Here is a 27321-nt window from a genome sequence, read left to right as displayed (position 1 = left end):
TGTTAAATTCAGACATGGCATTGAATTAAACACTGAAGGAATCTCCTCCTTAAATTTAGCTACAGCACTGTCAGATAGACATCTGCTTTAGGAAGTTTTGCCAAATGGCTTATAATCTAATAACAGAAATTCAAAAGTTATTAAATAATGGTCAGATAGGAAAGGATTATGTGGGAAGACTATTAAGTGTTCAATATCAATGCCATATGATAGAACAAGGTCAAGAGTGTGATTAAAACAATGAGTGGGTTTATTTGCACTCTGACAGAAGCCTATTGAGTCTATTAATGAGATAAATGCGTTACTAAGGCTGTCATTGTCAACATCCACATGGATTCATTTAGGCTCACTATATGTAGTTGATTCAATCAATTATCTATCATCATTAAACAGTGTATAAACTTTGATTGGTTGTTGTTGAGAGTAGCTGATCTGATTCTGGTCTGTTGTGGATCAGGATGTTTGGAGGGGTATCCGGGCGGATCCAGAAGGACCGGCAGAAGGCTGGAGGTCTGGGCTCGGTCCAGCAGGCCGTGCGCTACCAGAACCAGGACTTCCAGGCCCTCAAAGAGGACTGTCTGCAGAACGGGACTCTGTTCGAGGACCCGATGTTCCCCGCAGAACCGGCCTCACTGGGCTTCAAGGAACTGGGGCCGTTCACTGCCAAGACCAGAGGGGTGGAGTGGAAGAGACCCACGGTAAGGACGCTAGGTCGTGATAGCATGGCTAGGCTGAGGCTAAAGCTAACATGACCCACAGACCAACAGGAAGTAGAAACAGCTGATATGTCTGTGTATGTATGTTCAGTTCAATTCAGTTCAGTTTTATTTATATAGCGCCAATTAATAACAGAAATGATCTCAGGACACTTTTCAAATAGAGCAGGTCTAGACCGAACTCCTTATAGCAATCTTTACAGAGACCCAACAGTTCCCACCATGAGCAAGCGCTTGGTGACAGCGGCTCAATTAGCTTCTGTCAGGGTGTAAATAAACCAACTCATTGTTTTAATCACACTCTTGACCTTGTTTTATCATATGGCATTGATACTGAACATTTAATAATCTTCCCACATAATCCTTTCCTATCTGACCATTATTTAATAACTTTTGAATTCATACTATTAGATTATAAGCCATTAGGCAAAACTTCCTACAGCAGATGTTTATCTGACAGTGCTGTAGCTAAATTTAAGGAGGAGATTCCTTCAGTGTTTAATTCAATGCCATGTCTGAATTTAACAGAGTCCTATAACAACTTTAGTCCCTTTGAAATTGATAATCTTGTTGATAGTGCTACAGGCTCACTACGATCAACATTAGACTCTATCGCTCCTATAAAAAGGAAATTATTAAAACATAGGAGATTAGCACCGTGGTACAACCACCAAACCCGCCAGTTAACACAAATAGCTAGGAAATCTGAAAGGAAATGGCGCTCTTCCAAATTATCAGAATATCGCTCAATTTGGCAAAATAATCTTAAAACTTATAGAAAGGCCCTCCGTAATGCCAGAGGAGCCTATTACTCAGCACTAATAGAAGAAAATAAGAACAACCCTAGGTTCCTCTTCAGCACTGTAGCCAGGCTGACAGAGAGTCACAGCTCTATTGAGCCACATATCCCCATAAACTTAAGTAGCAATGACTTCATGAGCTTCTTCTATAATAAAATTATTACTATTAGAGAGAAAATTAATCACCAACTGCCATCAACAGTTATCAGTGGCTCTCCAAGTTCAGGGACTTTTGCTAATGTAAACTTAGATATATATTTAGACTGTTTTTCTGCTATCGATCTTCATCAGTTAACTTCAATCATTTCCTCATCAAAGCCATCAACCTGTCTATTAGATCCAATCCCAACTAGGCTGCGTAAAGAAGTTGTTCCCTGAATTGGCACTTCTTTACTGGATATGATTAATCTTTCTTTATTATCAGGATATGTACCACAGTCCTTTAAAGTAGCTTTAATTAAACCCCTTCTTAAAAAGCCCACTCTTGACCCAGGGGTTTTAGTCAACTATAGACCAATCTCTAACCTCCCCTTCCTCTCTAAGATTCTGGAGAGAGTAGTCGCCAAAGAGTTGTGTGACTTTCTACATAACAATAGTTTATTTAAGGATTTTCAGTCAGGATTTAGAGTTCATCATAGCACAGAGACAACTCTGGTTAAAGTTAATAATGACCTTCTGATTGCTTCTGACAATGGACTTGTCTCTGTACTTGTATTATTAGTTCAATTCATCATTTAGTGCCAATGCATAACAGAAGTTATTCAGACACTTTTCAAATAGCAGGTCTGACCATGATCTATTTAACATTAATTACAGAGACCCAACATACCACCATGAGCATCAAATTGGCGATTAAAGGAAACCTTGTGGTGGGTGGGGTTTTTTTTGTAGGGGGGGGGGGGAGAGAGAGAGAGAGAGAGAGAGAGCGCAGACAGACAACTGGTTTACAGTAACAACATATTGGAATGGCAGTCAAGAGGACCATGGCAGGAGGCTACTCCTCGCAGAAAAAACCAAAAAACCCCGGGAAGAAGTGGAGTTTGTAACATGCATTAAACGAATGAATGCTTCAATAAATACTACAGTCTAGTCATGGAGTTCCACAAGGTTCTGTACTTGGAACCAATGCTATTTACTTTATATATGCTCCCTTTAGGCAACATTATTAGGAATCAACTCCATTAACTTTAGGAGCAATGCAGATGATACAGGAGAGATGTTATCTCTATTAGATCCTAGTGCATTCAAACATGAATTAATACAATTATCAGAAAGCGAACTTTATACTCCTTTAGGCAACATTATTAGGAATCACTCCATTAACTTTCACTGCAGATGATACGCAGTTATATCTATCGATCAAGCCCGATGAAATTAATCAATTATCTAAATTACAAACATGTCTTAAGGACATAAAATCCTGGATGTGCTGCAATTTTCTGATGTTAAACTCAGAAAAAAACGAAATTCTTGTTCTTGGCCCCAAAAACCTTAGAGACTCACTGTCTAAAGATATAGTTACTCTAGATGGCATTACCTTGGCCTCTAGCACCACTGTCAGGAATCTTGGAGTTATCTTTGATCTGGATTTGTCTTTTAACTCCCACATGAAGAAGACCTCTAGGACTGCCTTCTTTTGTTTACGTAATATTACAAAAATTAGACACATACTATCACAGACAGATGCAGAAAAACTAATCCATGCATTTGTTACTTCAAGGCTGGATTACTGCAACTCTTTATTATCAGGTTGCCCCAATAAGTCCATTAAAACGCTCCAATTAATTCAGAACGCTGCAGCACGAGTACTGACAGCAACTAGAAAAAGAGATCACATCTCTCCTGTACTAGCTTCACTGCATTGGCTCCCTGCAAAATGTAGAATAGAATTTAAAATCCTCCTCCTCACCTATAAAGCTCTTCATGGTCAGGCCCCTTCATATCTTAAAGAGCTCATAGTACCCTATTACCCCACTAGAACACTGTGTTCTCTGAATGCTGGGCTACTTGTGGTTCCTATAGTCTCTAAAAGTAGAACTGGAGCCAGAGCCTTCAGTTACCAAGCTCCTCTCCTGTGGAACCAGCTTCCAGTTGTGGTTCGGGAGGCAGACACCCTCACCACATTCAAGAGTAAGCTTAAGACATTCCTCTTTGATAAAGCTTATAGTTAGGGCTGGATCAGGTGAGTCCTGAACCATCCCTTAGTTATGCTGCTATAGGCCTAGACTATCGGGGGATTTCCCATGGTGCACTGAGCTCCTCTCTTCCTCTCTCTTTCTGCACTCATTCATGTTCCATTAATGCATGTTACTAACTTCACTTCTTCCCCGGAGTTCTTGTGCTTTCTCGTCTCGCAGGTTCTTATCGATCCTGGTGGAGCCTCCTGCCATGGTCCTGCTAGATTGCCATTGCCAATACTGTTGTTGCTGTGCACCTGTCTGTCTGTCTGTCTGTCTGTCTCTCTCTCTCTCTCTCTCTCTCTCTCTCTCTCTCTCTCTCACCCCAACTGGTCGAGGCAGACGACCACCCACCTAGAGCCGAAGGATCTGTCCTAGGTTTCTGCCTTTCAACAGGCATTTTTTCCCTGCCCTTGTCGCTAAGTGCTTGCTCATGGTGGTACTGTTGGGTCTCTGTAAATAATGTTTTAAAGAGTTCGGTCTAGACCTACTCTATTTGAAAAGTGTCCTGAGATAACTTCTGTTATGAATTGGCGCTATACAAATAAAATTGAATTGAATTAAATCAAGCAATTACACAATTTTAAATCATTTGCAGATTATTTGTGTTAAGGGGTTATTTACTGCAGCGCGCAGTCCTCTACTGCGTATGGAGGAAGTAGAACACACTCGAATTATCTTTAGCCTCTTGGCATATTTATTTAAGTTAACAATGAAGTGCGGACCGATGTGCCGCCGTCTCATCGGCATGGCTCACACACAACTAGCGCTCACTGGGAGCGTGGTGACGTCATGTTTTGTACGTACCGTAACCCTTTCACAATACAGCAGTACAGTATATCAGTCTACCGTAATACAGGGACTCCACCACCTGTGGCCTGAAGGCTCTGGTGATGGGCAGATCTGTCTTCATATCTGACCACTTCTTTTTCAACTCCGCTGTGGTGCGGTTCTCCGACCCTACCGAGTTTACTGCCTGTGCCTTGCAAAATATTTTTTTATTTTTGGGCTCTACCTCCGTCAGCAGCACCTCCAATTCACACTCCGTAAAATTAAATTTTTTCCTGGCTTTTGCCATTTTCCTAAAGACAGCACTATCTAGGCCTATTTATACTAATTAGCATATTCAGATCGGTGTATTTGAGGGAGGGGACAGGGTGGAGCATTGTGCTCGTGCATGTGCGCTCAATTTCACGTTGATTGTGATGTACAAAGACAATGTGCGTGGGATTCTGCGTACGCACGTTTTGATACATCTGAATATTTTTGTGCATACGGAACTTTCACTCTTTCAGTGTACGCCACATTCTTGTAGGAAATCCACGCAAGTCTTAGTACATGAGGCTCCTGCAGGTTTGCTTTATGTGGGAATTGAAGGACATGTCCTGATCAAAGATAACAGAAAATTGCAGCTCATCCAGTTTTTTATGTCCTTAAGACATGTCTTTAATTTAGATAACTGATTAATTTCATCGGGCTTGATTGATAGATATAACTGCGTATCATCTGCTTAGCAATGAAAGTTAATGGAGCGATTCCTGATAATGTTGCCTAAGGGAGCATATATAAAGTAAATAGTATTGGTCCAAGTACAGAACCTTGTGGAACTCCATGACTAACTGGAGTATTTATGGAAGATTCATCATTAACGTGTACAAACTGATCTGATAAATATGACTTAAACCAGCTTAGTGCGGTTCCTTTAATACCAATTTGATGCTCAAGTCTCTGTAAAAGAATATTATGGTCAATGGTGTCAAATGCAGCACTAAGATCTAATAATACAAGTACAGAGACAAGTCCATTGTCAGAAGCAATCAGAAGGTCATTATTAACTTTAACCAGAGCTGTCTCTGTGCTGTGTCTGAGAGCTCTGCTGTAAAGTGATGTAAGACATACGGCTGTTTCTGATTGGCTGTTTCAGGAGCTGACACAGAACCCTCAGTTCATTGTGGGCGGAGCCACCAGGACGGACATCTGTCAGGGAGCGCTGGGTAAGTCACTCTGTGTCTCTATCTCTCTATCTATCTATCTATCTATCTATCTATCTATCTATCTATCTATCTATCTATCTATCTATCTATCTATCTTTTTTTGCTAATGTAAACTTAATCAGTCAACTTCAATCATTTCTACATCAAAGCCATCAACCTGTCTATTAGACCCGATCCCAACTAGGCTGCTTAAAGAAGTTGTTCCCTTAATTGGCACTTCTTTATCCTTTTCCAGGATTTCCCATGGTGCACTGAGCTCCTCTCTTCCTCTCTCTTTCTGCACTCATTTATGTTCCATTAATGCATGTTACTAACTTCACTTCTTCCCCGGAGTTCTTGTGCTTTCTCGTCTCGCAGGTTCTTATCGATCCTGGTGGAGCCTCCTGCCATGGTCCTGCTAGATTGCCATTACCAATACTGTTGTTGCTGTGCACCTATCCGTCTGTCTGTCTGTCTGTCTCTCTCTCTCTCACCCCAACTGGTCGAGACAGACGACCACCCACCTAGAGCCGAAGGATCTGTCCTAGGTTTCTGCCTTTTAACAGGCAGTTTTTCCTTGCCCTTGTCTCCAAGGTCTTGCTCATGGTGGTACTGTTGGGTCTCTGTAAATAATGTTTTAAAGAGTTCGGTCTAGACCTGCTCTATTTGAAAAGTGTTTACAAATAAAATTGAATTGAATTGAATATCAATAGGTAGATAGATTGATAGATTGATAGGTATATTTTTCAGCCTTGTGCTGTGGCTGTTTAAAGGCCTCTGTGCTTTATTGATTAGATTTGATTGATAGGTAGATTTAAAGGTGCTATGGGTGTTTTCAGGCCTGTGCTGTGTCTGCAGGCAGCAGCAGCCTGTTAACAGCCTGAGAGGGACACACAACTTCCTGCTTCAGGAAACATTAAAGTCTCTTTGTTGTTTGTGAAGGAAGTCCTTCTGTTTGATTACGGCCTCCTGCTGACTCTGGATCAGAGACTGGTTTCAGACCAGATCATCAATAGATACATACCAGAGGATTTATTGATTGTTGGTTACAGCCAATATAGAAATCAATGATTCATACACAGACACATACCGTCTGTGCTCCCAGCATGCACTGCAGGGTAGAGTCCGCATGCTGGACGCTACTGATATCACAGCTCACAGTACTCTGTGACATCATATGTTGAGAATTATTGTTATTGGTGGAATAACATAAATTAAAGATCTCATGATGATAAAAACACAGAAACAGACTGATTTGTGAATTTGAAAATGAGAAATAATTAAAGATAGAGACTTTTGACGGTTGTTTTGGGGAAAAAAAGACGAACACACAAAGCTGGAAGAAACTAAAATAAATCAGCTTTAAGTTTTAGATAGTCTAGATGTAGATTTTACGAGGAGCACCTGAAGGCAGCACTTAGCCCATCACTTCTGACCTCGTATTGATCAGATGATTGATCCCTGAATGGAAGGAAACTGCATTAGCTGGAAACATTAGCAACTTAATGTAAAAGCAGCTAATGTTGTTGTTGATGTTAGCTTTTAGCCTAGCATTAGTGTGTCCCCACAGACCATCAGAGTGTCTGTTCGGGATAATGGAGTCTGCACATTAACAAACAGGAAGTCTGATCCTCCAACCAGAGACCTGATCATCAGCACAAGTACTTGACGGTGCTTTTATCTGGAAATAATGACCCTGTGTCAGGATAACGAACGTAATCATCGTTTTAATGGACAGTGTGTGGAAACATGCAGAACAGTTGCTGTAGCACACAGTCAGTGCTCAGAGCGGCTCTGTAGGAGCTTTGTCGTGTTTCAGTGTAGAAAGAAGCAAGGTAACAATGATACTCAGCACTTCCTGTAGTTTTCCTATCGTGTGCTCACAGCACCACCTTGTGGTATAATGTAGGACAGAACAATTACTACTTAACACAACATCCCCTCTTTTCTTAGTCTTAACAACAATGTGCTATGCTTTCTTATAACTCATCACTCCCTGTTTGTCCTCTTTATGTTCTCTAGGGATGCACGATAACTTTTTTTTAAAACCGATAACCGATAACTTTCAGCTCCTAAGGGCCGATACCGATACCAATAACCGATAACACACACACACATATACATATATATATGATCATGACCTAAGATCATGACATTAATACTATGAACAAACCCAAAAACACTTTTGACTCTTTAAATGGAGATATTGGCGAGCCTCTCAAAAAAAATAAAGGACCCTTGAACTGATGCAAATACATGCATTGGGATTACAAACTGAAAAAGTGCATTCCAGAAGTTCAAAGAAAAAAAAAAATATATATATATATATATATATATGGTGATCGATCGCATCATACTTGGCTGGAAGGCACACATCAGAAAAGTAGTGGCGGCTCGGCAATGTAAATCGTGGCTCCAAGTGATTAATCTGGCGAGAAAAGTGCCGGGCTGGTCGTCAAGTGCCATCATTTCCATCCTCATATGCTTTCAAAACTCCGTCGAAGCGATGGCTATGTTTCAGGTGACTTATCAGGTTTGACGTATTGAAGCTCGTGCTACTTTTACCTCCTCGTGGAACTTGCTTGGAACATTTGTTACAAATAAAAAGCGACCTGTCTTCTTCAGAAACTTTGAAAAAGTCCCACACAATCGACGCCATGTTGTCTGTTATCAAACGTAAGCACGCTGTGCTGCATTCATGGTGTGACGGAAATTCCCTGTTCCCACGTTTGATAGTCGTTCTTTCTGCCTTTTTAAGTTCATGTTTCTATTGTTTATGTGTAACATGTAGAAAAATACTGTGGATATCAATTCAAGTCAGCAACTACCAAAATTATGACTGAGTTTACGAGTTCTTTTCCGAGGGGGTATTCTTGAATTTTCCAAGTCAGAAAGAATTTTTCTGATTATGCCATTGCACTTGAACGCAGCATTCACTGCAGGCCATACAGGTCTCATAGTGGGAGTGGGGCAATGCCGTGCTGACAAAATTATATATGTTATCAGGGCTATTCGTCATGATATCGGACTTATCGAATAATCATTTCCTGTTATTGGCCCGATAACTATCGGCCCGATAATTATCGTGCACCCCTAATGTTCTCTGTAAGAACTCTGTATGTCCTCTTTATGTTCTCTGTAAGGACTCTGTAAGAACTCTGTATGTTCTCTCGTTGTTCTTCAGGAGACTGCTGGCTGCTAGCTGCTATCGGCTCTCTGACTCTGAATGAACGGCTACTGCATCGTGTGGTTCCTCAGGGTCAGAGCTTCAGCCACCAATACGCCGGAATCTTCCACTTCCAGGTGAGACCACGCCCACTCACCTGTTCATGATGTGTTCAAGGAACTTGTGTGACACGGAACAATCATATAACTACAGTCCAACTAGCTCACTGTCTGTGTATCTGTAGTTCTGGCAGTTCGGGGAGTGGGTGAACGTGGTGATCGACGACCGCCTGCCAGTTAAAGAAGGAGAGCTGCTGTTCGTCCACTCGGCTGAAGGAAGCGAGTTCTGGAGCGCCCTGCTGGAGAAAGCCTACGCCAAGTAAGATCATCCACCCGCTGACATTCAGACTCTAAAGTAGATCAGATCAGTGTGTTTACACAGAAATCCACAGGGTTAGTAGCTCTGATATTCACCTCTTTGACCCTTCTTAAGCCACTTCCCCTTTTGCTCTGTGCTCCAATCACAATTGAGCAAACCTCGGTCACCTTCCTCTTTTCCTGTACTTTGATATGCTATGCTAGGCTTATCTATGTTGAAAAGACAACCACATTTTGAAGATGGTTAAAAAATAAAAAAGACATATGTATAGTAGTATATAGCAGTCTGCCAGAGCGGAGTGTAGCTCCACAATAACGTTAGCAGACTCCTGGGGTGCCAAACTGTCCTCCATCAGCATCACATGCTGTATTCGGTCCTGGTTCGGCTGTGCTCATCAGCACAGAAAGTGAGGATGCTGCAGCGCCCCCTACCTTTCCTATAGGTTATTGTTTAACTGCTGGCAATTAGAAATATTAATTATTTTTGCTGTATCTCTCACTGGTGTTGAACCGGGTTGTTGTAGTTTGTTGCTCTCTCTCTCTCCTCCTGTTTTTCTGTATCAGCTCTTCAGAATATTAATATGAATGTTGCACAAGAGTTACATTTATTGAACTGATGCATGCTTGATAGATAATTCAGTTTCAGACTGTGCTACCTGTTTATTTAGTGTGTGTTTACTGTTTATTTACCGTGTGTATACTGATTATTTAGCGTGTGTTTACTGTTTAATTACCTTGTGTTTACTGATTATTTACCGTGTGTTTACTGTTTAATTACGTGTGTTTACTGATTATTTACTGTGTGTTTACTGATTATTTAGCGTGTGTTTACTGATTATTTAGCGTGTGTTTACTATGTATTTAGCGTGATTTACTGATTATTTAGCGTGTGTTTACTGATTGTTTACCGTGTTTACTGATTATTTAGCGTGTGTTTACTGTTTAATTACCGTGTGTTTACTGATTATTTAGCGTGTGTTTACTGTTTATTTAGCGTGTGTTTACTGATTGTTTACCTTGTGTTTACTGATTATTTAGCGTGTGTTTACTGTTTATTTACCGTGTGTTTACTGATTACTTACTGTGCGTTTACTGATTATTTAGCGTGTGTTTACTGATTATTTACTGTGTTTACTGATTGTTCACTGATTATTTAGCGTGCGTTTACTGATTATTTAGCGTGTGTTTACTGATTATTTATTGTGTGTTTACTGATTATTTACTGATTATTTAGCGTGTTTTCTGATTATTTACTGTGTGTTTACTGATTGTTTACTGATTATTTAGCGTGTGTTTACTGATTATTTACTGTGTGTTTACTGATTGTTTACTGATTATTTAACGTGTGTTTACTGATTATTTATCGTGTTTACTGATTGTTTACTGATTATTTAGCATGTGTTTACTGATTATTTAACGTGTGTTTACTGATTATTTACCGTGTTTACTGATTATTTACTGTGTTTACTGATTGTTTACTGATTATTTACTGTGTTTACTGATTGTTTACTGATTATTTAACATGTGTTTACTGATTATTTAGCGTGTGTTTACTGATTATTTACTGTGTGTTTACTGATTGTTTACTGATTATTTAACGTGTGTTTACTGATTATTTATCGTGTTTACTGATTGTTTACTGATTATTTAGCATGTGTTTACTGATTATTTACCGTGTTTACTGATTATTTACTGTGTTTACTGATTGTTTACTGATTATTTACTGTGTTTACTGATTGTTTACTGATTATTTAACATGTGTTTACTGATTATTTAACGTGTGTTTACTGATTATTTACCGTGTTTACTGATTAATTTACTGTGTTTACTGATTGTTTACTGATTATTTAGTGCGTGTTTTCTGATTATTTAGCGTGTGTTTACTGATTATTTACTGTGTGTTTACTGATTGTTTACTGATTATTTAACGTGTGTTTACTGATTATTTATCGTGTTTACTGATTGTTTACTGATTATTTAGCATGTGTTTACTGTGTGTTTACTGATTGTTTACTGATTATTTAACGTGTGTTTACTGATTATTTATCGTGTTTACTGATTGTTTACTGATTATTTAGCATGTACGATTATTTAGCATGTGTTTACTGATTATTTACTGTGTTTACTGATTGTTTACTGATTATTTAGCGCGTGTTTTCTGATTATTTAGCGTGTGTTTACTGATTATTTACTGTGTGTTTACTGATTGTTTACTGATTATTTAGTGTGTGTTTACTGATTATTTATTGTGTGTTTACTGATTGTTTCCTAATTATTTAGCATGTGTTTACTGATTATTTACTGATTATTTAGCTTGTTTTCGGATTATTTACTGTGTGTTTACTGATTGTTTACTGATTATTTAGCATGTGTTTACTGATTATTTACTGATTATTTAGCGTGTTTTCGGATTATTTACTACTGATTATTTAGCTTGTTTTCGGATTATTTACTGTGTGTTTACTGATTGTTTACTGATTATTTAACGTGTGTTTACTGATTATTTATCGTGTTTACTGATTGTTTACTGATTATTTAGCATGTGTTTACTGTGTGTTTACTGATTGTTTACTGATTATTTAACGTGTGTTTACTGATTATTTATCGTGTTTACTGATTGTTTACTGATTATTTAGCATGTGTTTACTGATTATTTAACGTGTGTTTACTGATTATTTACCGTGTTTACTGATTATTTACTGTGTTTACTGATTGTTTACTGATTATTTAGCGCGTGTTTTCTTATTATTTAGCGTGTGTTTACTGATTATTTACTGTGTGTTTACTGATTGTTTACTGATTATTTAGTGTGTGTTTACTGATTATTTATTGTGTGTTTACTGATTGTTTCCTAATTATTTAGCATGTGTTTACTGATTATTTACTGATTATTTAGCTTGTTTTCGGATTATTTACTGTGTGTTTACTGATTGTTTACTGATTATTTAGCATGTGTTTACTGATTATTTACTGATTATTTAGCGTGTTTTCGGATTATTTACTACTGATTATTTAGCGTGTTTACTGATTATTTACTGTGTGTTTACTGATTGTTTACTGATTATTTAACGTGTGTTTACTGATTATTTACCGTGTTTACTGATTGTTTACTGATTATTTAGCATGTGTTTACTGATTATTTAGCGTGTTTACTGATTATTTACTGTGTTTACTGATTGTTTACTGATTATTTAACGTGTGTTTACTGATTATTTACCGTGTTTACTGATTGTTTACTGATTATTTAGCATGTGTTTACTGATTATTTACCATGTTTACTGATTGTTTACTGATTATTTAGCATGTGTTTACTGATTATTTACCATGTTTACTGATTATTTACTGTGTTTACTGATTGTTTACTAATTATTTAGCGTGTGTTTTCTGATTATTTAGCGTGTGTTTTCTGATTATTTAGCGTGTGTTTACTGATTATTTACTGTGTGTTTTGAGGTTGAACGGCTCGTACGAGGCGTTATCCGGTGGCAGCACCACTGAAGGTTTCGAGGACTTTACGGGTGGCGTGGCGGAGATGTATGAGCTGAATGAGCTGAAGAAAGCAAAAGAAAGAGATCTTTATCGTATCATCAGCAAAGCTCTGGAGAGAGGCTCTCTGCTGGGCTGCTCCATAGATGTCAGTCTCACTCTCAGACCATCCTCACTAACAGTATTCTCCAACAGAACCAGTAACAGGTCTGTGATGTGTTCACTGTCTCCGTCCTCAGATCACCAGTGCCTTCGACATGGAGGCGGTCACCTTCAAGAAGCTGGTTAAAGGCCACGCCTACTCTGTCACCGGACTCAAACAGGTGAGCTCACATCAGACTGCATCGGTCCGGCCTTTGAGTTGGGTTTCTAATGTCTGTGGTCCTCTCTGCAGGTGGAGCGCCGTGGCCGGACAGAGCGTCTGATCCGTATCAGGAACCCCTGGGGTCAGGTGGAGTGGACCGGACGCTGGAGCGACAAGTCAGTGCTTTACTTTATACTTTTTACTTTATAAGAATGGACACTGAAAATGTGAACAATGTGAACAACGTGAACAACGCGAACAACGTGAACACCGTGAACATAGTGAACAACCAGAACAATGTGAACAACCAGAACAACCAGAACAACTTGAATAACGTGAACAACACCGTGAATAACGCAAATAACTAGATAACGTGAAAGACGTAAATAACGTAAATAACGTAAATAACGTGAATAACGTAAATGACGTAAATAGCGTGAACACAGTGAACGTGAACTAAGTGAACAACGTAAATAATGTAAATAATGTGAACAACGTGAACAACGTGAATAACGTGAATAACGTGAACAACGTGAATAACGTGAATAATGTGAACAAAGTGAACAACGTGAATAACGTGAATAATGTGAACAAAGTGAATAAAGTGAACAACGTGAATAATGTAAATAATGTGAATAAAGTGAACAACGTGAACATAGTGAATAATGTGAATGTGTGTGTTCTGGTTGTGTCAGTTGCTCAGAGTGGAGCTCCATCGACGCTGCAGAGAAAGACGAGATGCTCTGTAAGATGGAGGATGGAGAGTTCTGGTAGGTTTCTGCTGGAAAGTTCATCAGGGTTTATTTAAAGGAAAAAGACAATAAAAAACAACAGTCTGTGTGTCTGTCTCTCAGGATGTCCTTCTCTGAGTTTTTACATCAGTTCTCCAGACTGGAGATCTGTAATCTGACCCCGGACGCCCTCAGTGAGGACTCCACCAGTTTCTGGAACACGACGATGTTTGAGGGTGGCTGGAGGAGAGGAAGCACTGCTGGAGGCTGCAGGAACCATCCCAGTGAGTGATAATCAATATATGAATAAAGATAATTAATATAACAATAAAGATGATCAATCTGGGTTCTCTCTACAATGACTACATATCCCATGATGCTCTGCTGCCTCCCTGCAGACACGTTCTGGATCAATCCTCAGTATAAGATCTGTCTGCTGGAGGAGGACGACGACCCCGATGACGACGAGGCCGCCTGCAGCTTCCTGGTGGCTCTAATGCAGAAAGACCGCCGCCGCTACCGCCGCCATGGCCAAGACGTACACACCATCGGCTTCGCCATCTATGAGGTCAGAGGTCAAATGTAAACACAGCGCTCCTTTAATGGGGGTCAATAACAGTGTGATAATACTGTCTCTGCTACACAGTAATAGTACAACCACCCAGAGTCTCCATAGCAACTATCTAATACTGATTACCATGCAACCGCATAACATCCACCCGGAACACGTTAGCAAGAGCTTTACTACCGCAATTACCTTAGCAACCACTTATTAACACCCTAGCAACCACTCATTAACACCCTAGCAACCACTCATTAACACCCTTGGTCCTGTCGTTATCTAGCTGGCTTGAAAAGTGCTTTTTTCATTATATATACTGCTATCATATACTGTCATTATATATACTGCCATTATATACTGTCATTATATATACAGTCATTATATATACTGCTATCATATACTGTCATTATATATACTGCCATTATATACTGTCATTATATATACAGTCATTATATATACTGTCATTATATACTGTCATTATATATACAGTCATTATATATACTGTTATTATATACTGTCATTATATACAGTCATTATATATGCAGTCATTATATACTGTCATTATATATACAGTCATTATATACTGTCATTATATATACAGTCATTATATACTGTCATTATATACTGTCATTATATACTGTCATTATATATACAGTCATTATATACTGTCATTATATACTGTCATTATATACAGTCATTATATATGCAGTCATTATATACTGTCATTATATATACAGTCATTATATACTGTCATTATATATACAGTCATTATATATACTGTCATTATATACTGTCATTATATATACTGTCATTATATACTGTCATTATATATACTGTCATTATATACTGTCATTATATATACAGTCATTATATATACTGTCATTATATACTGTCATTATATATACAGTCATTATATATACTGTCATTATATATACAGTCATTATATACAGTCATTATATATACTGTCATTATATACTGTCATTTTATATACAGTCATTATATATACTGTCATTATATACTGTCATTATATATACAGTCATTATATATACTGTCATTATATACTGTCATTATATATACTGTCATTATATACAGTCATTATATATACAGTCATTATATACTGTCATTATATATACAGTCATTATATATACTGTCATTATATACTGTCATTATATATACAGTCATTATATACTGTCATTATATATACAGTCATTATATATACTGTCATTATATACTGTCATTATATATACTGTCATTATATACTGTCATTATATATACAGTCATTATATATACTGTCATTATATATACTGTCATTATATATACAGTCATTATATACAGTCATTATATATACAGTCATTATATACAGTCATTATATATACTGTCATTATATATACAGTCATTATATACAGTCATTATATATACAGTCATTATATATACAGTCATTATATACAGTCATTATATATACAGTCATTATATACAGTCATTATATATACTGTCATTATATACAGTCATTATATATACAGTCATTATATACAGTCATTATATATACAGTCATTATATATACAGTCATTATATACAGTCATTATATATACAGTCATTATATACAGTCATTATATATACTGTCATTATATACTGTCATTATATATACAGTCATTATATATCCTGTCATTATATAGAGTCATTATATATACAGTCATTATATACAGTCATTATATATACTGTCATTATATACAGTCATTATATATACAGTCATTATATATACTGTCATTATATACAGTCATTATATATACAGTCATTATATATACTGTCATTATATACAGTCATTATATATACTGTCATTATATATACTGTCATTATATACAGTCATTATATATACAGTCATTATATACAGTCATTATATATACTGTCATTATATATACAGTCATTATATACAGTCATTATATATACAGTCATTATATATACTGTCATTATATACAGTCATTATATATACTGTCATTATTGTGCCTTGAAAAGCACAATACTACTCTTCCCCATACTTATAATATTTTATTCTTCTGTACGTTTTTTGGCGCGCTTCTCCTCCCGCAGTTTTGGTCGCACGTACACAAAAAAGGTATCAAAACGTGCGGCTCAGTGAGGGCATTAGTGCTATGACTTTTCTAAGCGTTTCGCCAAACAGTTTGCCGATAAATCGCCAAAAACCGGTCCAAAAAATGCATGGGTGTGTATTGCTAGAATCTTCAACTGCCAGAGTGCGTGACATCATCGCTGGAGTGTGAGGAGAGCGAAACATTTGACAAAAAATAAATTTGTAAACTGCTCTCAAGGCCTCAAATGTCACTCTACAGAAATAATTTATAGATAGAAACGTAGGTAAATCCGTTGGTGTCGCAGTGATACCACTGCTGAAGCTGTCAGACAAATAGTTTTGGCGGGAGACGCACTGATGCGCCCTCTCACGGCCCCATCTACTCCCATGTTAAAATGTAGAGGAGAAATGTTTAAAGGAGCTTGTTGAACCTCTTCTTTCTCAATCTCCTGAGGTCACATTTTTTAACTTTAGCCACTGAAACTCGGCAGTGCTATAGTCAACAAGATGACGATGCTCACGGTCTTTTCGGTTTTCATTTCGGTCGTTCCTGGCCATGGGTTCGAGGGGATTCATTTTAAATGTTTCTGTCTCTCTCAAGAGTCTCAAGTGCTGTGGTCTCCCCTGGTTGCCACGACAACAAGGGCCTGCCTGTGAACACACACACATAGCTAGCTACAGAGGAGTGCTAGCTAAAGATAATTAGAAGGTGGCTAACAAGCAAACAATTTAAAGCTGAATGATTTTAATATTAACACAAAATAAGTGCAATGCACTTTAAATATGTTACCCTGCTATGAGCTGTTCCTTAATTTACATTAGCACTCCTTCAGGAGCATAATACAATTAAACACATTAACCAAAGCTAGCGTTTAGCGCGTAGTTAAGCGCTAGCTTTGGTTAATGTGTTTATGTGTGCTAGCTCTAGCTAGCTAGCAAAGATAATTAGAAGGTAGAAGACGGTATTAGAAGGCTAGCTAGCACATAACTGTAGAAACACAAGAAAAAAAACTCATCATATCTCAACAGTCTTCTTGTTAATTCGGCATCAATATAATACATAAATACCAACTTTTTGACCGACTTCGTCGCATCAACTCGTTACCAGCCTCACTATATCAGTGGGAGGAGACCGTGGGAATAGATGGAAAAAACAAGATTTGTCATTAAAATATGTGGTTGTTAATGGATCACACGTACGCCAAATTAAACACAGGTGTCTCCCCTCATTGTACTGTAAACTACTCGGCAGTGTCAGTAATGTATGGGCCAGAGCAAGGCACAATCAAAATTTCTTTAGGAATTTTCTAGTTATATATACTGTCATTATATACTGTCATTATATATACTGTTATTATATACACTGTCATTATATATACTGTTATTATATACTGTCATTATATATACTGTCATTATATACTGTCATTATATATACTGTCATTATATATACTGTTATTATATACACTGTCATTATATATACTGTCATTATATATACTGTCATTATATACTGTCATTATATACTGTCATTATATATACTGTTATTATATACTGTCATTATATACTGTCATTATATATACTGTCATTATATATACAGTCATTATATACACTGTCAATGGTTGTAACACAGAGCTCGTCCTTTGAAATTAACATGGTTTTATAAATGTGACTTTTCTTCTTTGTGTTTTTTCTCATTCACAGATTCCTGAGGAGGTGAGTCAGTCATCAGTCTGGTTTGGAACCAATTAAACTAGTATATCAGATCAGTACATTTAATTTAAAGCTCCTATATGTAACTGTAAGTGAACTGCAGTCAGCGTCCTGTTGCATCATCCTGGGTGTTGGCCAACAGTGACAAACACTGAACGCTGTAAAACAACCGACAATCATATGTAGAATAACGTTACTATCTGCAATGTTCCTATATCTTATTTGGACCCTTAGCTCCATGCTTCTAGCTAGCTTGCTGTTTACAAATCACCCATCAGCCAACACCACGAAGCAACCAACGGCAGACCCACACCACGCAGCCCAGACACAGCCAGCCGGACAACCCCAGTTAGCTTAGCTACAGTTAGCTGCTGGATGCCCCTGCCTCACATCGCTCTTGGCTAGTAGATAGTAGCTATCGTTAGCTTTGTACCGCTACATCATTTATTGTTGGCTAACATCAGCACCGTTTGTCAGAATACATCAGTTAGTATCATGTTTCACTTTAGCTGGGGAAGCTTACGTTAGCTGGGGAAGCTAACAACATGTTCCACAGGCTTAGCAGTAATGTTAGCTTTGACTTTGGACTTTGTTTTGGACTCTGTGTTTTGTTGTGGGTGTCGGTCGTTTGTAGCCGTTAGCAGACTCCATTAATAACACACAGACTAAACGCTGTCATTATATATATACACTATACACACACTGACTCACTCACACTGACTCACACACACTGATTCACACTGACTCACACACACACTGACTCACACACACACACACACACTCACACACACACACACACACACACACACTCACTGACTCCCTCACACTGACTCACACTGACTACCACACACACACTGACACACACACACACACACACTCACACACACACACACACACACACACACACTCACTGACTCCCTCACACTGACTCACACTGACTACCACACACACACACACTGACTCACACACACACACACACACTGACTCACACACACACACACACACACACTGACTCACACTGGCACACACACACACACACACACACTGACTCACACTGACTCACACACACTGACTCACACTGACTCACACACACACACACACACACACACACTGATCTGTCTGTCCGGCAGTACCGAGGCTGTCCCAGTGTCCACATGAAGAAGGACTTCTTCCTACGTCACTCCTCCTGCGCTCGCTCAGAGACCTTCATCAACCTGCGAGAGGTGAGCAACAGGCTCCGCCTCCCGCCGGGAGAGTACCTTATCGTCCCGTCGACCTTCGAACCCTCCAAGGAGGCTGACTTCGTTCTGAGGGTGTTTACTGAGAAACAGTCGGAGACGGCGTGAGTGTGTCAGATGACATATGTTTGTATATGTTTGTATATGTTTGTATATGAATGATATTGATCTGTGAGAGACTCTGCAGGGAGATGGACGATGACGTGGTGGCCAACTTTGATGAAGAGGTAAAAAGATGTTTATTATGTAATATTTACTCATTGGGAGAAGTTTGACTGATATGATCACAAACTGACATATTGGTCATCATCATTACTTTAAAAACATCTTCGTATGGCAGCTTAATGCTACCTAACTGCTGACCTTTGACCTCAGGTGCTTCCTGTTCTTCTCTGCAGGAGCAAATCTCAGAGAGCGACATAGACGATTCCTTCAGGTCCATGTTCGCTCAGTTGTCTGGAGACGTGAGTTCCCCACTGCTCAATCAATAAGAGTATATAGACTGATATATTGATCAATTACAGTAGCTGCAGGTTTGGAGATGTTCTGACCCAGTCGTCCATCACAATGTGGTTCTTGTCAAAGTGGCTCAGATCCTCAATGGATAATACCAATAATCAATAATCAGTGTGTTAGTGCTGATCAATATGTGTGTATATATATGTATAGAAGTGTTGTGTCTCTTTAGGACATGGAGATCTCAGTACGAGAGCTCAGGACCATCCTCAACAGAATCGTCTCCAAACGTAAGTGGAACGAGACTAAGAGTAAACTCTGAATGAAACTGAACAGAACCGGGTTCCTCAGTAAAGTCCACATTTCCTGTAGAAATACACAGATCTGTTCTGGTTCTGTTCCAGCACCAACACAAGGCTGAGGGATAGAATGTGATTATTGATGAACTGCTGTCGGTTCCCTGCAGTACATCAGACTCATTGATCACAGGGACTGACCCTCACTGACTTCTGTTGTCATGTTGTCATCCACTGACGTGAACACATTAAATTAAAATGATGCAGGTTGTTTTTGGGACAAAACATGAATCATGTTTATTCACACACAGTTCATTATTGATCGTATATTGAGTTTGATATAATTGATCTGATCTATAAATCTGGTCGTCCTTCTCTCAGCTCTGTTTCATGGTGAATAATGAATATTTAATCATTCTAACGTATTTTATCTTTTAACCAAAGCAGGCAGTTCTGGTCCAACATGACAACAATCAATCACAAATCAATAAATCCATTTCAGTCAGCCAACTCACGTTTGGAATGTTTATTACAGCAGTATAGCATATTTCGATTTTGGCGTCTAGGCTCCGACCTCATCACTCCCCGCAGATATGTTTACATAGAGATATTGGGGAGTGATGAGCAAATACCTTAACCCCCTGTCGGAGCCTACAGGTAGATGCCGGGGTGGTGGTGGGGCTTACAGAACAGCAGGCAGCAATAGCTTACAGCGCAGCAGCAGCAATACGGATGCAGGGCAACAGCGGCATTGACAGAGCAGAGGGAGAGCTGGGAAATTGTGCAGTTTAAATAGACCGCCAGATTGGAAGGGTACGCTTGGTTAGTGATTATGGAATAAGGCATGTCATGTGGGTAATCAGCGCAGCTCAAGTTGACCTGCCTGAAGTAGCTTGCAGGCTTCGCTCCATAAATCAATTCAATTTAATTCAATTCAGTTTTATTTGTATAGAGCAAAATTATAACAGAAGTTATCTCAGGACACTTTTCAAATAGAGCAGGTCTAGACTGAACTCCTTATAACATTATATACAGAGACCCAACAGTACCACCATGAGCAAGACCTTGGAGACAAGGGCAAGGAGAAACTTTTAAGAGGCAGAAACCTAGGACAGACCCTTCGGCTCTAGGTGGGTGAGAGAGAGAGAGAGAGAGAGAGACAGAGAGAGAGAGAGACAGACAGACAGAAAGACAGAGAGAGAGACAGAGAGTGAGAGAGACAGACAGACAGACAGAGAGACACAGACAGACAGTTGCACAGCAACAACAGTAGCAACAACTACACGAATAGTAGTGACTGATGATGATGAACATGAAGAAGATGAAATGAACTAGCAGGGTGTGTTCCTCTGGTTGTTTACAGACAGAGACCTGCAGACTGACGGATTCAGTATGGAGTCCTGCAGAGCCATGGTCAGCCTCATGGACGTATCCTCACTCTGCTGATTCGGTTGGTTCTGCTGGTTGTGTTGGTTGTGTTGGTTGTGTTGGTTCTGCTGGTTCTGTTGTTTATTTAAATAACAGAAGGTCTCTGAAAGAACTGAAAAAAAACTGACGGTCAGTCTTCAGGATGGTTGATGGAGGCTCACTGCTGATCAGTATATAGATTGATATACTGACAGGAACTAGGAAAAGAGATCACATCTCTCCTGTACTAGCTTCTCTGCATTGGCTCCCTGTAAAATTTATAATATAAATTAAAATCCTCCTCCTCACCTATAAAGCTCTTCATGGTCAGGCCCCTTCATATCTTAAAGAGCTCATAGTACCCTATTACCCCTCTAGAACACTACGTTCTCTGAATGCTGGGCTACTTGTGGTTCCTACAGTCTCTAAAAGTAGAACAGGAGCCAGAGCCTTCAGTTACCAAGCTCCTCTCCTGTGGAACCAGCTTCCAGTTGTGGTTCGGGAGGCAGACACCCTCACCACATTCAAGAGTAGGCTTAAGACATTCCTCTTTGATAAAGCTTATAGTTAGGGCTGGATCAGGTGAGTCCTGAACCATCCCTTAGTTATGCTGCTATAGGCCTAGACTATCGGGGGATTTCCCATGGTGCACTGAGCTCCTCTCTTCCTCTTTCTTTCTGCACTCATTCATGTTCCATTAATGCATGTTACTAACTTCACTTCTTCCCCGGAGTTCTTGTGCTTTCTTGTCTTGCAGGTTTTCATGGATCCTGGTGGAGCCTCCTGCCATGGTCCTGCTTGACTGCCATTGCTAATATCACTGATATTATTGTTATTATTGCTCATTGTCCCTCATCAGTGTGGCTGTTGTCATTGTCATCATCATCTCTCTCTCTCTGTTTGTTGCGTTGACCTTGACTTGAGCTCAGAAAGACGGCAGCGCTCGGCTCGGTCTGCTGGAGTTTCAGGTCCTCTGGAACAAGATCAGGAAGTGGCTGGTGAGTTCTGTTTACTCCACTGCTTTGTTTAATAACAAGTTATTAAAGTTAGCTTAGCTTGGTGGCTAACAGCCTTGCGTAAAGCAGTGACAGAGGATTGTAGATTGTTCATTGATCTCATCTGATTACTGCAGGGGATCTTCAGGGAGTTCGATCTGGATAAATCAGGTTGTATGAGCTCCTACGAAATGCGTCTGGCGTTGGAAAATGGCGGTAAGTCTGGCTGATCTTGATGTGACAGCGTTAATGATACGTCTGGGTTGTTCTGAACTAATGAGACGACTGTCCTCAGGGTTCAAACTGAACAACAAGTTATATCAGATGCTGGTCGCTCGCTTCGCTGACAACGAGATCATTGACTTCGACAACTTCACCTGCTGTCTGGTCAAACTGGAGGCCATGTTCAGTACGTACAGCTCTGAACATGTGGACGAGTCACTGATAGGATGCTCTTCCTGTTCAGATTTATTTTACATATACGTAATTTGTAATATGTAATATGTAATATGTAATGGTCTGTAAGGTTTCACGTTGTAGTGAAAGGTTTGAAATGTTTGTCCTCTCGTGGTGTTTCTCTCAGAGGCGTTCCAGGAGCTGGACCGAAAAAAGACAGGAATTGCAGAGTTGAACATCATCGAGGTACGAAACACAAATCCAACTTTAACCAAATGCTCTGGAATAAACATATCTGTTTTATTAAAAAACCTATTAAATAACTTTCATAGTTTATAATAATAAGTGTTTTCACTTTAAATAAATACAAACACGCAACTTTATTATCACTGTACAAACACACAATTTTATTATCACTGTACAAACACAACTTTATTACTGTACAAACACAACTTTATTATCACTGTACAAACACAACTTTATTATTCAATTCAATTCAATAAAAATTTTATTTGTATAGCGCCAATTCATAACAGAAGTTATCTCAGGACACTTTTCAAATAGAGCAGGTCTAGACCGAACTCTTTATAACATTTACAGAGACCCAACAGTACCACCATGAGCAAGCACTTGGCGACAAGGGCAAGGAAAAACTGCCTGTTAAAAGGCAGAAACCTAGGACAGATCCTTCGGCTCTAGGTGGGTGGTCGTCTGTCTCGACGAGTTGGGGTGAGAGAGAGAGAGAGAGAGAGACAGAGAGAGAGAGACAGACAGACAGACAGACATGTGTACAGCAACCACAGTATTGGCAATGGCAATCTAGCAGGACCATGGCAAGGGGCTCCACCAGGATCGATAAGAACCTGCGAGACGAGAAAGCACAAGAACTCTGGGAAGAAGTGAAGTTAGTAACATGCATTAATGGGACACGAATGAGTGCAGAAAGAGAGAGGAAGAGAGGAGCTCAGTGCAACATGGGAAATCCCCCAATAGTCTAGGCCTATAGCAGCATAACTAAGGGATGGTTCAGGACTCACCTGATCCAGCCCTAACTATAAGCTTTATCAAAGAGGAATGTCTTAAGCCTACTCTTGAATGTGGTGAGGGTGTCTGCCTCCCGAACCACAACTGGAAGCTGGTTCCACAGGAGAGGAGCTTGGTAACTGAAGGCTCTGGCTCCTGTTCTACTTTTAGAGACTATAGGAACCACAAGTAGCCCAGCATTCAGAGAACGTAGTGTTCTAAAGGGGTAATAGGGTACTATGAGCTCTTTAAGATATGAAGGGGCCTGACCATGAAGAGCTTTGTAGGTGAGGAGGAGGATTTTAAATTCTATTCTACATTTTACAGGGAGCCAATGCAGAGAAGCTAGTACAGGAGAGATGTGATCTCTTTTTCTAGTTCCTGTCAGTACTCGTGCTGCAGCGTTCTGAATTAATTGGAGCGTTTTAATGGACTTATTGGGGCAACCTGATAATAAAGAGTTGCAGTAATCCAGCCTTGAAGTAACAAATGCATGGATTAGTTTTTCTGCATCTGTCTGTGATAGGATGTGTCTAATTTTTGTAATATTACGTAAATGAAAGAAGGCAGTCCTGAAGGTTTGTTTTATGTGGGAATTAAATGACAAATCCTGATCAAAAATAACTCCAAGATTCCTGACAGTGGTGCTAGAGGCCGAGGTAATGCCATCTCGAGTAACTATATCTTTAGACAGTGAGTCTCTAAGGTTTTTGGGGCCAAGAACAAGAATTTAGTTTTTTTCTGAGTTTAACATCAGAAAATTGCAGCTCATCCAGGATTTTATGTCCTTAAGACATGTTTGTAATTTAGATAATTGATTAATTTCATCGGGCTTAATCGATAGATATAACTGCGTATCATCTGCATAACAGTGAAAGTTAATGGAGTGATTCCTAATAATGTTGCCTAAAGGGAGCATATATAAAGTAAATAGTATTGGTCCAAGTACAGAACCTTGTGGAACTCCATGACTAACTGTAGTATTATCACTGTACAAACACACAATTTTATTATCACTGTACAAACACACAACTTTATTATCACTGTACAAACACACAACTTTATTAACACTGTACAAACACAACTTTATTATCACTGTACAAACACACAACTTTATTATCACTGTACAAACACACAACTTTATTATCACTGTACAAACACACAACTTTATTATCACTGTACAAACACACAACTTTATTAACACTGTACAAACACAACTTTATTATCACTGTACAAACACACAACTTTATTATCACTGTACAAACACACAACTTTATTATCACTGTACAAAACACAACTTTATTAACACTGTACAAACACAACTTTATTATCACTGTAGAAACACACAACTTTATTAACACTTTACAAACACACAACTTTATTAACACTGTACAAACACAACTTTATTAACACTGTACAAACACACAACTTTATTATCACTGTACAAACACACAACTTTATCATCACTGTACAAACACAACTTTATTATCACTGTACAAACACAACTTTATTAACACTGTACAAACACACAACTTTATTATCACTGTACAAACACAACTTTATTAACACTGTACAGACACACAACTTTATTAACACTGTACAAACACACAACTTTATTATCACTGTACAAACACAACTTTATTAACACTGTACAAACACAACTTTATTATCACTGTACAAACACACAACTTTATTAACACTGTACAAACACACAACTTTATTATCGCTGTACAAACACAACTTTATTAACACTGTACAAACACACAACTTTATTATCACTGTACAAACACAACTTTATTATCACTGTACAAACACAACTTTATTAACACTGTACAAACACACAACTTTATTATCACTGTACAAACACAACTGTATTATCACTGTACAAACATAACTTTATTAACACTGTACAGACACACAACTTTATTAACACTGTACAAACACACAACTTTATTATCACTGTACAAACACACAACTTTATTAACACTGTACAAACACAACTTTATTAACACTGTACAAACACAACTTTATTAACACTGTACAAACACACAACTTTATTAACACTGTACAAACACAACTTTATTAACACTGTACAAACACAACTTTATTAACACTGTACAAACACACAACTTTATTAACACTGTACAAACACAACTTTATTAACACTGTACAAACACAACTTTATTAACACTGTACAAACACACAACTTTATTATCACTGTACAAACACACAACTTTATTATCACTGTACAAACATAACTTTATTAACACTGTACAAACACACAACTTTATTATCACTGTACAAACACACAACTTTATTATCTTATTATTTTATTAATATTGTCTGACGTCGTCCGGCTCTACTTCAACTCCGCTAACTGTTAATGTAGCTGTTGTGAGCGTGCAACCAAACGGGCCTAACCAGATTAGAGAGTATAAAGTACCTCAGAATTACAGTACTTGAGTACATGTTTATTATCAGTGTAAAAAGTCCTTTAAAAAGTATTTATTCTTTTAACAAACTGATTTGTGTTTTTCCTCCTCCTCTTCTTCAGTGGCTCTATGTGACCATGTGTGGCTAAAGAAGAACAAGAAGAATAACGTGAACTTCAAAGTGCTTCCAACAGGAGCCCAAACTACCAACCCGACTGTAACACTGCAGCTGTTCACACTGTAGTAGTAATACAGTACTAATGTAGTAGTACCGCATTAGTACTGTATCTTCATCTCTTATCATCATTATTACAGTACTACATATTGACAGTACATATTGACAGTACTACATATTGACAGTACATATTGATAGTTCATATTGACAGTACATATTGACAGTACATATTGACAGTACATATTGACAGTACATATTGACAGTACTACATATTGATAGTACATATTGACAGTACTACATATTGACAGTACATATTGACAGTACAGATTGACAGTACATATTGACAGTACATATTGACAGTACAGATTGACAGTACATATTGACAGTATAACATATTGACAGTACATATTGACAGTATAACATATTGACAGTACAGATTGACAGTACATATTGATAGTTCATATTGACAGTACTACATATTGACAGTACATATTGACAGTATAACATATTGACAGTACATATTGACAGTATAACATATTGACAGTACATATTGACAGTACTACATATTGAAAGTACTGCAGCTGCTTTATTTATGCACTGGCTGCTGGCTGCAGATAGGGGGCGCTCCAGCTCAAACATTATGACCACTTTATTTAGTGATGTATTTATTGACGAGCTGCTGCCTGTCGCCTCTGTGTCAGAGCTCTGAGGACTGAGGGACAGTGAATGCCTCAGCAGGTGGAGGCATTCAGGTTCAGCTTGGTCAAACAGACGCTGATGTAACCGATGCTTCATGTTATTAAAGGAAACAGAACAAG

At 38.5% G+C, this 27321-nt stretch overlaps 1 protein-coding gene and 1 long non-coding RNA gene across 7 annotated transcripts in view; one reads left to right on the top strand and one right to left on the bottom strand.

Moving 5' to 3' along the window:
* The window catches only part of LOC127353485 (uncharacterized), a 33761-nt gene extending 7646 nt beyond the window's left edge, over positions 1-26115 (bottom strand). The window contains exons 1-3 of one of the 6 annotated variants that reach the window (XR_007881293.1): positions 25816-26115; positions 25662-25765; positions 25427-25557 (exon numbers count right to left, since the gene is read on the bottom strand). This is a non-coding gene — a long non-coding RNA (uncharacterized LOC127353485). The remainder of the gene's footprint in view (positions 1-25426; positions 25558-25661; positions 25766-25815) is intronic. The other 5 variants (XR_007881288.1, XR_007881289.1, XR_007881291.1 and 2 more) reach the window with 5 other exon arrangements.
* capn1b (calpain 1, (mu/I) large subunit b) lies at positions 459-27321 on the top strand. The gene is made up of 21 exons (XM_051382751.1): positions 459-698; positions 5618-5687; positions 8851-8969; positions 9077-9210; positions 12663-12843; positions 12935-13018; positions 13090-13175; positions 13695-13769; positions 13854-14014; positions 14129-14298; positions 18077-18088; positions 19216-19427; positions 19511-19550; positions 19722-19787; positions 20012-20069; positions 21439-21503; positions 22412-22480; positions 22615-22693; positions 22773-22886; positions 23061-23119; positions 26451-27321. Exons 1-21 carry the CDS (start codon positions 459-461, stop codon positions 26475-26477), a joined length of 2121 nt encoding a protein of 706 aa, XP_051238711.1. The 3' UTR covers positions 26478-27321.

Source organism: Dicentrarchus labrax, unplaced genomic scaffold, assembly GCF_905237075.1.
Source record: "Dicentrarchus labrax unplaced genomic scaffold, dlabrax2021, whole genome shotgun sequence".
In the NCBI taxonomy this organism is placed as follows: Eukaryota; Metazoa; Chordata; class Actinopteri; family Moronidae; genus Dicentrarchus; species Dicentrarchus labrax.
Note: the sequence above shows the minus strand (reverse complement) of the source record. Positions and strands in the feature narration are given on the sequence as shown.

Excerpts from the sequence above, each read along its gene's own strand:
- capn1b (XM_051382751.1), top strand. The coding sequence starts at position 459 with ATGTTTGGAGGGGTATCCGGGCGGATCCAGAAGGACCGGCAGAAGGCT. Across the intron at positions 12,844-12,934 it reads TGCTGGGCTGCTCCATAGAT|ATCACCAGTGCCTTCGACAT; the intron begins GTCAGTCTCACT and ends CTCCGTCCTCAG. Across the intron at positions 19,551-19,721 it reads TGGCCAACTTTGATGAAGAG|GAGCAAATCTCAGAGAGCGA; the intron begins GTAAAAAGATGT and ends TCTTCTCTGCAG.